This window comes from Plectropomus leopardus, chromosome 13, assembly GCF_026936395.1.
Source record: "Plectropomus leopardus strain MGB_pleo_1.0 chromosome 13, ASM2693639v1, whole genome shotgun sequence".
Classification (NCBI taxonomy): domain Eukaryota; kingdom Metazoa; phylum Chordata; class Actinopteri; order Perciformes; family Serranidae; genus Plectropomus; species Plectropomus leopardus.
The window spans coordinates 34,130,953-34,143,581 of record NC_142188.1 but is presented as its reverse complement, the minus strand read 5'-3'; the positions used below and the strand labels follow the sequence as shown (position 1 = coordinate 34,143,581).

Genomic DNA, 12,629 nt, shown 5'->3' with positions numbered 1-12,629 from the left:
AACAAACTTATTCAGAAAGTCCCTCAGTACATCGTTGATGAATGCCTGGAAGACGGCTGGAGCATTGGTGAGTCCAAATGGCATTACAAGGTATTCGTAATGCCCATTGGATGTGTTGAACGCCGTCTTCCACTCGTCTCCCTCTCGGATCCGGACCAGGTGATATGCATTGCGGAGGTCCAGCTTGGTAAAGATGGTGGCACCTTGCAACAGTTCAAAGGCAGAGGCGATGAGAGGGAGAGGATAATGGTTCTTTACCGTAATGTCATTCAGGCCCCTGTAATCAATGCAGGGCCGGAGAGAGCCATCCTTCTTCCCCACGAAGAAGAACCCTGCCCCGGCCGGAGACGAGGAAGGCCGGATGATGCCAGAAGCTAGAGAGTCTTTGATGTAGGTCTCCATGGCCTCCCTCTCTGGCCCGGAGAGGGAGTAGAGACGCTCCTTGGGTGGAGTAGAACCCGGAAGGAGGTCGATGGCACAGTCATAGGCTCGGTGAGGGGGAAGAGAAGTTGCCCGTGACTTGTTGAATACCTCCTTGAAGTCGTGGTATTCTGGCAGCACCATGGAGACATCCCGAGGAGAGCCGGAACCGAGGGATGGAGCGGGTTCGCTCGGTCATTTGAGGCAGATCTGATGACATGACGGACTCCAGTTCAGGATCGAATCAGTGGACCAGTCTGTGTGAGGGTTATGTCGGCGAAGCCAGGGATACCCCAGGATTAGGGGCAGGTTCGGGGACCTAAAAACGTGAAATTGAATTGTCTCGTGATGTCTCCCCGCTAATTGCATGGCGATGGGAGTGGTTTGATGAGTGACGGTCCCCAACAGATGACCATCCAAGGCGCTGGCTGGCACAGGACGAGGAAGGGGGACCTGTTGCACCCCTAGCTGACGAACGAGCTCCTCATCAATCAGGTTAACATCTGCCCCAGAGTCAATGAATGTGGCGAGGGTGTGGAGCCCCTCCTTGAGCTGGAGCTGGACATGGAACAGGGGACGAGGATTGGAGGCAGAGTTCCGGGATCGGCTCAGCAGAATGCCCCCTCTTACTGCTGAGCCCACCCTTTTACCGAGCAACTGGAGACGAAGTGTCCGGCTTGACCACAGTACAGACATAAGTTGCCCCGACGCCGTCTCTCCCGCTCCTCAGCTGTCAGCCGGGTGCGACCCACCTGCATGGGCTCAGTCCCCTGTACGGGGTTCGAGGGAGGACCGGAGGAAGGACCAGGCTGAACGGAGAGAGTCCGACGAGTCTCCCCCTCCCGGAGCCGTTCTCTTCTCCTCGCCAGGATTTGTCTGTCCAAATGAGTGGTGAGTTCGATCAAGCCATCTAATGAATGCGGAAGATTAAACAAAACCACTTCATCTTTAATGTATGGGGCGAGACCGTTCAGGTAAGCGTCACACTGGGCAGCTGGGTTCCAATCACTCAGGCGAGCCGTCGTTCGGAACTCAATGGCGAAGTCCGCGACGGATCGATTACCCTGCCGTTGATTCAGGAGCCCCCCAGTGGCGTCTGGACCCACAGGAATCGGACCAAAAACCTTGCGTAATTCCTCAGCAAAGGCATGGAACGACAAGCAGGCTGGCGTGCCCCTCTCCCACTCTGCCATCCCCCATAGGCGAGCTCGACCCGTGAGGTGGTTAATGGCGAAGGCAACTCTAGCTGCTTCTGAGGCGAAGGTGTGGGGTTGCAATGCAAACAGGATTGAACAGTTAGTTAGGAACGGATTGCAACCCTCAGGATCTCCAGCGTAGTGTTCAGGAGCCCCCACCCGGGGTTCGGGAGCGGCGATGGATGATGACGTAGGAGCTTGAGCGGGCTGGGCAGGAACCGGAGCTGGAGCGGCGTGCTGAGTCAGCGTGGTTGCCATCTGTTGTACCTGCGTGGCTAGCTGAGTTAGCGCCCGTTCCAACGCTGAAGCAGACTGGCGAGCCTCCGCCGTGTTCGAGGTGAGTTGAGCCTCATGCTGTTGAAGCATTCCCTCAACCTGGGCTAGGCGGGACTGAAGAGCACTGGAGTCTGCTGGGTCCATTTCTGGCCAGATCGTACTGTAATGGGTGTATGGAGGACCCAGATGCAGTACAGTACGCTTCACTGGCAGTTGGTAATAACTTTTATTTAAACCAACACGAATGGAAAACAGGACACAGACTGAGAGTTCGTTCTTCGGGCTGTGAGCCCAAGCAATGTCTCTGGGAATCACACGAAGCGAAGACACGAAGCTCGTACCCACTGTGGCTGGTGTCGAGGAAACCCCGTAGCTCCGTGAGCCGACAACAAGTGTGTGAGCGTTCTCGGGGATCGAGCGGAGGAGTGGTCGAGGGCAGGCAGGGGTTCGGTTACCGGGAAGTCCGTCCACGGAAACAACAGCACCAGCAGGGGTCAGGCAGGAGAATCGTCGAAGCAGAGCAGAAAGGTCTTTACCAGGGAATCCGTCAGATTTCCGGAATGCCGAAACTGAGCACGTGGTCAGGGACAGAAGGCAGGTAGGTTCACGAGGAGTCAGGCGAGGAGAGCAGGTCGGGGACAGGCAGAGTCGGCAACGGAGAATCTGTTTGGCGAGTGCTGGAAAGACATGCATACTGCAGAGGACGATCTGGCAATGTGTGTGTGAACAGGAGTGTCTTAAATACCGGGTTGATTGGTGATGAGCTGCAGCTGTGGGGAGAGCAGGCTGCAGCAGTGGGCGTGGCTAGGAGGTAGAGTAGGTAGGTAGAGCAGTGGAAAGTTTCTGGCAGGGAGGGGGAGGATGCCGGAACCATGACACACAATAGACAGTGGATATGTTCAAACTTTACATTTCAGCATTTGGTTAATGTGTAGTTAGGTTAAGGCACAAAACCCATGGTTAGGAAAAGATTATGTTTTGACTTAAAATACTTGGTGCAATAATCACATCTGGAAATTGTGCGATGACTGGCTTAAAAAACCTCTAGTTTTGTCGTTAGTTGGTCTCAAACCACTGTCACCATCCACCATCCCCTCCACTTCCTGATTACAAAGTCAACTCATAAACATATACTGTGGTGACTGCAGCTATAATCACTCTCTTTGTCTCGATACACGATGGTGTATTTTTAATGTTTGTAGCCCTATGAATTAAAGGCCTTCTATGCTTTACAAACCATCTTGAGTGCCTGGACCTGGATCTTTTACAACATAGTTTCTTGGTCATAAGTTCCTACCTTTTATTGAAATATTCCTTTCCATGAGCACTGGTGGTTTGAGGGACACCAGAAGCGCTCCTGCTGCCTTCCTTTTTTACAACGTAAATTGAGCTTTAGTAATAATTGCTGAGAATCAATTTTGCATTTTTCAAATCAACTTACCACAAACTGGTTGCCACACAGTGAGGGTATGGGGCTCAGAGGCAGGTGTCCATACTGCCTGTTTGGTCATTGCTGGGGGTCAAAATTAGCGCCTCACAGTAATTTATTATGTTTTAGTGGTTACAACATAATATACAAGTTACCAACAGGTTTTGGGGTAATATTACAATTTCACACAATGCATTACTACCCTAAATAAATAGTTTCTTGTTTTATTTTTCATTCATCCACACCACACCACCATGTTACTATGGGCCATGTCATAAAGGGTGTCAGTGATCAGCACATCAGGGTGATGCATTGCTGTGTGTTATCATGTTCAGTGTATTTACACTTAATATACCTGCAACATCTGCAACATATCCTGTTTTGCTCTTGCATCTAAAGGCTGCTTGAAAGTGGCAGGGATAAGGGGACAGACTTCAGTAATTTTCCCCTTATACTGGTGATCTGCACTCTTGTGTGATGCCGCTGAATATCTGTTCATTCACATTTCCTACAACAGTGAAGCAATGCCGACACAGCGTCCCCTTTTTTTCTACACAACTCTTTCTCCAATGCTGTTGTAGCTTCCTGGCATACCTGGAACCGGCAGGTGGGTCTACCTGCTCCAGTGTAATAATTTGCTGGTCAAAGTAGCCAACTTGCACACCAATCCACTTGTTGTGCTAAATTGCTTTTTGCTTGCATTTGCTTATTATGTTTCATATGATAGGACTACAAATACTGTTCCCTGTCTTATTAGTTATCAGACACTAGGTGGGTTTCCATTGCAGATTTGTGCAAAACTTGTAAGAGTTAAGAAGATCCCAGTCTCTTCCTCCATCCACACATACCTAGTCATGTTTTTGAGAATGTCATGTGACTTTGTTGTACTATCTCTTCTCTCTACTTTTACTTTCTTCTCTGCCACCCGGTGTTGCACATCATATCAGCTATAAAAGCGGAAAAAAAAGTTTCCATTGCAGTTTTGCGAGATATAGCTTTTTCAAATCGCCTGAAACACCACCTCATATGAGCATACAAACTTTTTTGCAATAAACACTTTTTTTTTTAAAGTTGACATGTTTCCATTAGGCGTGTTTTGTATGCACAATTTTAATTTGCGCAATTTGAGGGTTAATGGAAACCCGCCTTATGCCCCTTTGTCCACCTGCCTGTACCTGTGTCCAAGGCCTTGAGGGTTTTTTGAAAGGTCTGGGCAATTTAACTGTTCTATATCATCACACTGAGGTTAATATAAGTTAGTGGTTTTCATACAGAGTAGTAATCACTGCAAATTGTGAATAAAACAGTAACAGTCAAAGGTGCTCATAAGACCCTACAGCAGTCTGTGGGATACCAATCCATATAATTAGTCATTCATTTCCTGTCACATTTCATTTGTCTATGGACCTTTCCATTCATATAGTGCAATTATTTTTTTCACCATTAAAAAATATTTCTAAGATCTGATATATAGTATTTTGTCATTTAAAAGTCTTGAGAAATTACCTGCGTCTTCACAACTACTGTATGATGAACACCCTGAGTACATTTCTGAATGATAGTGCACATACAGTTAAATTTACTAGCTAGGCTAAACGTTGTTTACTGGATGAAGGGAACCAAGTATTGCCTGTCTTTGCCCATTTGCAATAGTTCTCCAGTCACTATTAGATCTTTCCATTCAAGTGACAACTGATAATACTTCTCAAGAGTGATTGGGTGGCTGTGGCTCAGAGGTAGAGTGGGTTGTCCACTAATTGGAGGACAACCCACCAAATTGCTCCTAATGGTGTGTGATTGGTTTTTCATTAGCAGGTTGCACCTTATACGTGTAAAAGCACTTTGAGTAGTCAGAAGACTAGAAAAGTACTGTATAATTACAGTTTATCTACCATTAGTTCCTTGCTTTAGTCACCTGCTTTTGCTCTTTTGTTGATGTTTTTTTTTTTTTTTATCTTTCTTGGGTTTTCCTGTTTGAGATTTCATTCTAAATGCTCTGATTGTGAAAGCCCTTGTAGCCTTTATTTGGAAAATGGATACATGAATAAATCATTCTCATTTTCATATAAGGAGTAAGTATAAAATGATGATAAGCTTTAGGATATTGGATGAATTGACCGTTTAACCCTAAAGGTCATAACCTCTGTGTTGACCAACTTGTGGTTGTTTTTTAGGTTGTGCTGAAGCGGGAGAATGTGAACTGCATTGCTGTAGAGTGGAAGAAGGGTGTGAAGACTCTGTATGCCCAGGCTGCCAATAATGGCAGGGTGGTTGCTGCCCAGGTGGCGTCCATGATCAGTTTCCTCATGGTAAATACAGCACCCCATTACTATCACTGGCATACTATAGGCATGCTAATACCATGAATATTCCTTTTCAAAGAAAGTGACATAAGTGTAAATACCCATTGTTTCTGTCTGGTTCCTAATAAAGGGATAGCTTTTTTAATTAACTTTTTATAAAGCTAGTTTAGTTGTGTCCCCCTGTTTCCACTCTTTGTCTTGAGCTCTGTTCCATCTTGCTCCAAGTGAGACAGCATATAAGGATGTGTTTGTAAATATAATCTGAAGCTATACTGTAAAATGAGGGAGCTACTGTTCTATGTCTACATGAAATAACAAATGATGTTAAGCACACATTCCCTCCATTTGATGCTCTGTGGCCCCATCTCCCCATCGCCCACAGTGCACACTGCCTACATTCAAACTGCACTCCAAATTTAAGAACAGTCCAGCCTGTGCCAGAGTGTGCTTCGGCACTCAAAGTGAGGGTTTCTGAACACACCCTAAACATACTTCCCCAGCTGCTGGTTAGGATCTGTAGAGTAAATATTCCAACAGTTTAGTAATGTCCTCCCATAAAGTTGGGGGCACTTTTTAAAAAAGGTGACTCAGAGTAGAAGGAGTGCAGGGTGTATACATAGTTCATACACAGAATGTATGCTTCATCATGAGTGACACTTTCATGACTCTAAACAGCTGAGAATCAGTGTAATGACAGAAGCCTAAAAAAAAAAATAAAAAAATGACACAACAGTTTTGAGAGGCGAGGACAAAGCTGAGAGGATATTCTCTCATACAGACTGGTTGAAGAACATGCTGTATATGTTGTATGTATGACAGTTTGGTAGACACAGTATCTCTAAAGTTAACATACATTTTCCTTGATGCAGAGCACTTACAAGCATCAGGCTGATAAGTTCCATGTTATCGGACACAGCCTTGGAGCTCATGTTGCAGGAGATGTTGGTAACAGGACCGTTGGCCTTGCACGTATCACAGGTAAACCTGCTGCAGCACTCCCACTTCATGTCAGTGTTTGCTGAAGTCACTCACTGTGTAGAAACAAGAGTCTGTTACTGTACATTCTTTTAGACTCTAGTTTATATGACAACCCACCTAAACTGTAATTTGTGTTGGTATTTATTTTGTGTGATGTTTATCTATTACCACTGGCTGTGAACCAAATTGCCCCCCTGTGGATAACAAAGATACCTTAAACCTCATCCACTTATCTGGGGCTGGGTCATGCAGGGAGCAGGCTGAGCAATGTACTCCACACATCCTTCTCCCCAGGAACACTTTCCAGCATGGGTATCTAAAGGCATTACCAGGCCAGATGAGATATATAATCCCTCCAGTGTGTTCTGGGTCTGCCCTAGGGCCTCCTACCAGTTGGAGGTGCCAGGAACCTTCACCTTTTAACAGGTGATTGATGCTTCAACATATAGGACATTCTAATGTGTTTACCGTGGGTGTTGTCGCCATGCTTCCCTGAAAAATACACCAGTTGAAATGGAAAAAGTAAGAACAATCATCATGTCATTGTAAAGTAAATAATGACAGAATTCAACGCACCATCTCTGCTGTGACTGATCAGTCTAAATATGTTTATGTTTTTTCTTAATCACGTGTTTTTAAATATCTCATAGTTTTTTTCAGTGGACAGATAAAAGAGTGTAAATTATAAGGTTTCTGTTAAAAAAATGTACCATAAAATCTTGTGAAGATATTAATGTAAATACATGACATATTTATTATAGTCTGGCTCAGCTCCGCTGGCGGAGCTCACATTCCCGGAAGGTAAGTTGAAGTTAATGACATTAATTACCAGTGTTGAAATCACTGGACTCCACAGATGACTTGCTCAATTGTGTATGCTGACATTTGTGTCCAGCCCTGGAAAAAAACAGGAACAAGTCGCCCAGGGGCATTTTGAGTTATTTACAGATTGTGAAAGTGTAGTTTCTAAGCTTTCCAATATTGTCAAACACATGGAAATCTGAAAATATCTGAAGAATATGTGGCCATTTGAATGTAGGCATTCCTCACACTAGTTTTGGGAGAAATCCAGCCTCAAAGTTTCTGAAAGATTCTCACCTACCTGGGGAGCCAGGTAACAGTGGCTGCTCATTTGCATTATATTTACATAAATCCAACCCCCTACCGGTCTAGCTATCAGTGACATCTGTTAACCCACAGGACAGTCAATAATTTATTCATGTACCCATGGATGTGTTATTCTTGCATCCAAAGGTGTTATTCACCCATGGGTGTGTTATTCACACATTATTCAAGCATTTCACTCTCGTCGTTTCTTCAGTTTCATTTCTAGTTTCTAGTTCGGGTTCAGAATCAGAAGTGAGATTGGAGTTGGCATGACCAGAAGCATCTGGCTTCTTGAAGAAGTACTGCCAAAGATTTGCGCTGTAACAGCCCCAATTTAGTTCTTCTGCAATGTGTTTTTTCTGCTCCATCTTCAGTCAATGATGAAAACACACACAGCTTCCAGAAGTAACAGTGACAGTTACTAGCCTACTTTAAATGCAGGAGTGTCTGCTTAAGTAGCCATGTGGTTCCTCTTTAACATGCAGCTGATGGGCTGAAAAAAGGAACAAAAGTATGTGAATAGCCAAAGAAAGCCAATATGCTAATTTACTGCGGTATAACCACACCCCCAAAAAGGAACCGGCTTTTCCCCTAAAACAACCCAAATTCAGATACAAAGTTTATGTTTTTAAGGCCCCCAATACTGTTATGTGAAGCATGGAATGGCTTCTTCGTGATTTCAACCTGCATATTCTGCAAAAAAATGAAAATCACTAATCCAAAAAAAAAGAAAAAAAAAAGATTTTTCTTTGTTTACACGACTTGTGCCGGGCCGACTTGTTGCTGGCTTTCTGGTGGCGGGTCACATTTCAAATAAGATCATTCCACATAAAATGGAAAGTGAAGCCCTTTTGTTCTGCAGACAAAAGTCAGCTTGAGGGAACTCAGATTCCCATAATACCCTATTTTTCAAACCTATCCGTTAAAGCCCTGCATATTAAAAACACAGCTCCCATTTTGTTCGCTCTCTTTCTCCTCTTTCAACACTCTTCTCAACTGTAAAAAAGACTAGGCAAGTTAATGCTTGCAGCAGACTCTACATTTGAAAGATAACTCCACAAACAGCAACAGCAACAAAGTTGAGTTAGAGCTAAACTCCTTACTCTGCAAGGACAAAGAAAAACCATCCTCTTTTTGGCTGTACCTTTGGAATGCAGCACAGCAAAGACTGCCCTGGAACCACAAATCTTTCACACCAGGTTCATCCACAATGAATAACTGCAGAGTAACAAAAGAAGTGCACTACAGCATCTCTTTTTTACCCTCCATTCATGGACTAGTAACAGAAGAACTGGACCTGTTTAACCTCAACAACCTGTTTAACCGTAACACCGTAACAGTGCCAACTAAGCAAAATTGTATAACTTTTGTCAATGTACGTGTAACATTACTTAGTATATTTTATTGATTTCATCTCTTTTCAGGTTATTGGGTAACTGGCTTTGCAAAAACTACATTGATGTTATTAAGCTAATTCCTCTCATAGACCCAGGGTCTTGCATGCAACTTAACATCCTTTTTTACAAACCCGACACTATTATATGACATAGGTCACACGTAAACTCCAATTTCGCAAACATAACTTCACTCAGAGAGGGAACTCTAAGCTCCCATTTCACTTGTTGTTCCTCTGATCAGCTACATGTGCTCAGAAGATTCATTTAACTCCAATTCAGTTTTATTCAGTATTATTTTTGGAAATCACTTTGCTCACTACCATTGTTCTACAGTAGCCCAGAACGGACAAACAAGGCTCTAGATAAGACCATTTGCGTTTTCACATCAGCCACTACAGTTAAAAGCCCACCTGCCACTGGCAGTGCAAGAAAAATAACTGACTTGTAACGTGAAACTGCTTTATTCAGTGTTTTTAGTGGTTTAAATTACCACTGGAAAGGATAATTCTAATTCTAACCGAGAGAAATCTCAGCTGGTAGAATGTGCAATCCGCACTGCTTGATGCCACTAAATCCCCCTAAATCTTACACACTGAAACTTAGAGGGGCAAAAGGAATTCCTGTTTGACACAACATTTCATCTTGGCAACCATTTTATCCAAAGGCTGTTCTTCTTTGTTGCAGTCCATTATATTATTTAGGGTGCTGTGACAGTTGAGTTTCTACAATTCTGTTTGTCCTTGTACGTGTTTGATTGTTTGACAGTAATGTCTTACAAAATCATCTGCAGAAATGTTGTAAGATAGAATCCAGGCCCTTCCATGAATCCCTCTGTTATTCAATATCTTTCTTTCTCTGCTCAGGACTAGACCCAGCTGAACCTTACTTCCAGGACACTGATGTCTCTGTACGCCTGGACACCAGCGACGCCACCTTTGTGGATGTTATACACACTGATGGTCTTCCTTTCAACTCCAAACTTGGTACATATCATTCAGTACATTAACATGATGTCAGGAAAAGTGGAATTATCGTTTTAGTCCGTCTTAAACTGGACTAGTCCATCTGTAATGATAGTAAGTCAAACTTCTTGAAGTTGGACTAACACAGCAGTCCAGTTAAATGGCCTGATCGAGCTGTAACCGTAGCTCCACTTAAGCATTCAAATGCATTGACTGTTGATTACACTGAATGAGATCAAAGAGGGCATTTTTTGGTCAGTGTCTATACTTCTTCTACTTTCTAAAATTCCAGTCTAGTCTAGTCAAGTTGTAATAGATAAATACTGTGACAATGCATAAAAAATACCTAGGGACTTCAAAACAAAAATCCCTCAAATTACCACCCTAATGCTATTTTAAAAGTTGTATAATGAAGCTGAAAATAATGTAACTGAGGCATTAACATTTTCATCAAATTTAAGTAAAATCTGAAAAAATCTTCATCATCCTCTCAGGTCTGGGGATGTCACAGCCTGTGGGACACATTGATTTCTACCCCAATGGAGGAGAACTAATGCCTGGCTGCTCTGCCAACAAAGGCAGGCCCACTGACCTGGATGCCATCTGGCAGGGTGAGAGAAATCAGCACATCAACACATTTGATTTGACAAAATGGACACACAATTATCACTGTTATGATTTTAGTAGTTACATTTAGCCACATTTTTCTGCCACCCAGATATAGCAGTCAGATATAGACGTGTTGTCTATTTGGCTTTGGTTCCATTGTTGTGTCTAGGTGTTAATGTTGGTTTAACAGGACCTGCATAGCCTACTACCAGACATTGATTTTACCATTTCCCATGTCCATGTGGTCTGTCTGAACTAAAAAACTGTAACTAAGAGCAGCTTTTCAGTTCCCTGACAGTGAGTTTCTGATTAAATTGATCACTTAGTCTGAAAGTCAGAGCTCTCCAGCGACCCCCCTGTTCTGTAAAAATCACAAAGAAGATTAACATTTTTCACTTTTGCAAAAATACAATTCCTGTGACTAGGGCGCTTTTTGTCAAAACTCCACACAAAAAAACAACAATCAGACACACAAAATACAAAATATCTTACATCTCTTGCAAAAGTAAACACTACATTCAAAACTATATAAACTCTTCTAAAAATTATACTTTTGCATCAAAACTTTACACACAAAACCCAGTAATTAGATACTTCCACCACCAACTGCACACTGCTGTGTTTAATCTAAAACACGTTGAAGACTTCTACTTTTTTAATGATATCTGCTAAGTATAAAAACACTACTGCTATATGTCAGTTTCATTTATAGCATGCTGTAAAAATGAACACAAATGCAACTGGAAAACAAAACCAGTTTATTTTCAATACTCAACTGAAGAAGACATGAACAACTAAAACAAACAAAATACATTTACTGTCCATCCTGTCTCTGATGTGCATCTGGCACAGCACCTCATCAACATCACAAGCAAAATGTTTTCTCTGGCCAAACATCAGGGGAAGTATCATCTTGAGTGACGGATCTTTCTCCTCTTACTCGAACACCTCTTCCTCGAACTCTTTCTCCAAAATTTTCCTCCATTGTGCGCATCAAAGAGCAAACCTGACTCCTATTTATGGAGTTCAAGTTCTGATTTCTGTTTGAGCGGATCCATGTGTCCTCATGTGTGCATTCTGAGTGCAGGTGATTGCTAATTGAGTATGGCGTGTTTAGCAATTAACACACACAATCTTTCAGTGTGAGAAGTCTGTTTGGTGTTTTTCAAATCACCGTGTGTAGTGTTTTGCAAAACAGTATGAGGCTGAGAATGTGCTTATAGCTGTGCAAATCACAGCTGAGGTTTTGCTCCTTGTGTGGCGATTTTCAATAATTGTATAATTGTTTTTAATTTAGATGTGTAGACAACTGTAAAAAACTGTAATACTGATTTCAGTCCAGGCCATCAAGTGCAACCTAATGCGTTACAACTGTACTATCAGTTTTACAAAATAGGGTCAAATAAAGAATAGACTCTTCAGATCAAACTGAGAATCAAATGAAAATCAGATCTGACTATAACATATGTCCACGCACTGAACTGTTGTTAAATCTTAAGCTTTTTATCTTTTCTTGAAGTATATTATTTTGGTTTATACTGTTTTTAAAGTAAACATGACATGTTATATAACACATACGTGTAAAAAAAATCATGTGAAACATTTAGACAAAAATGATACAAAATATACATGAAATGACCTTTAAATCATGACTTAAGTCAGTAATATGAGTTGATATATGACATGACAAAGTAATCTCACATTTTTTTGTTGAAAAAAAGTCTGCTGAGACCATTTGTTATCATTTTTACAAATGGGTGGTTTCTGTGATATGATTCTTCATCAATTGAAATAAAAGAAAAAACAATAATAGAAAAAAAATTGCTAATGACTCATGAGTGTATTTAGAGTAGAAATCCACCATTACAATATGTTTTTGTTAGAAACATAATTAGGTTCTGAGTGGTTTACGTTCAGTACACTGACATTTTTAAGGCACCAGTTTACAGAAA

At 42.3% G+C, this 12,629-nt stretch overlaps 1 protein-coding gene across 1 annotated transcript in view; it reads left to right on the top strand.

Moving 5' to 3' along the window:
* The window catches only part of LOC121954536 (inactive pancreatic lipase-related protein 1-like), a 31,045-nt gene that overhangs the window by 8,524 nt on the left and 9,892 nt on the right, over positions 1–12,629 (top strand). The window contains exons 5-8 of the mRNA XM_042502094.2: positions 5,496–5,630; positions 6,494–6,602; positions 9,970–10,089; positions 10,563–10,679. Coding sequence (XP_042358028.2) covers positions 5,496–5,630; positions 6,494–6,602; positions 9,970–10,089; positions 10,563–10,679 — 481 coding nt within the window. The remainder of the gene's footprint in view (positions 1–5,495; positions 5,631–6,493; positions 6,603–9,969; positions 10,090–10,562; positions 10,680–12,629) is intronic.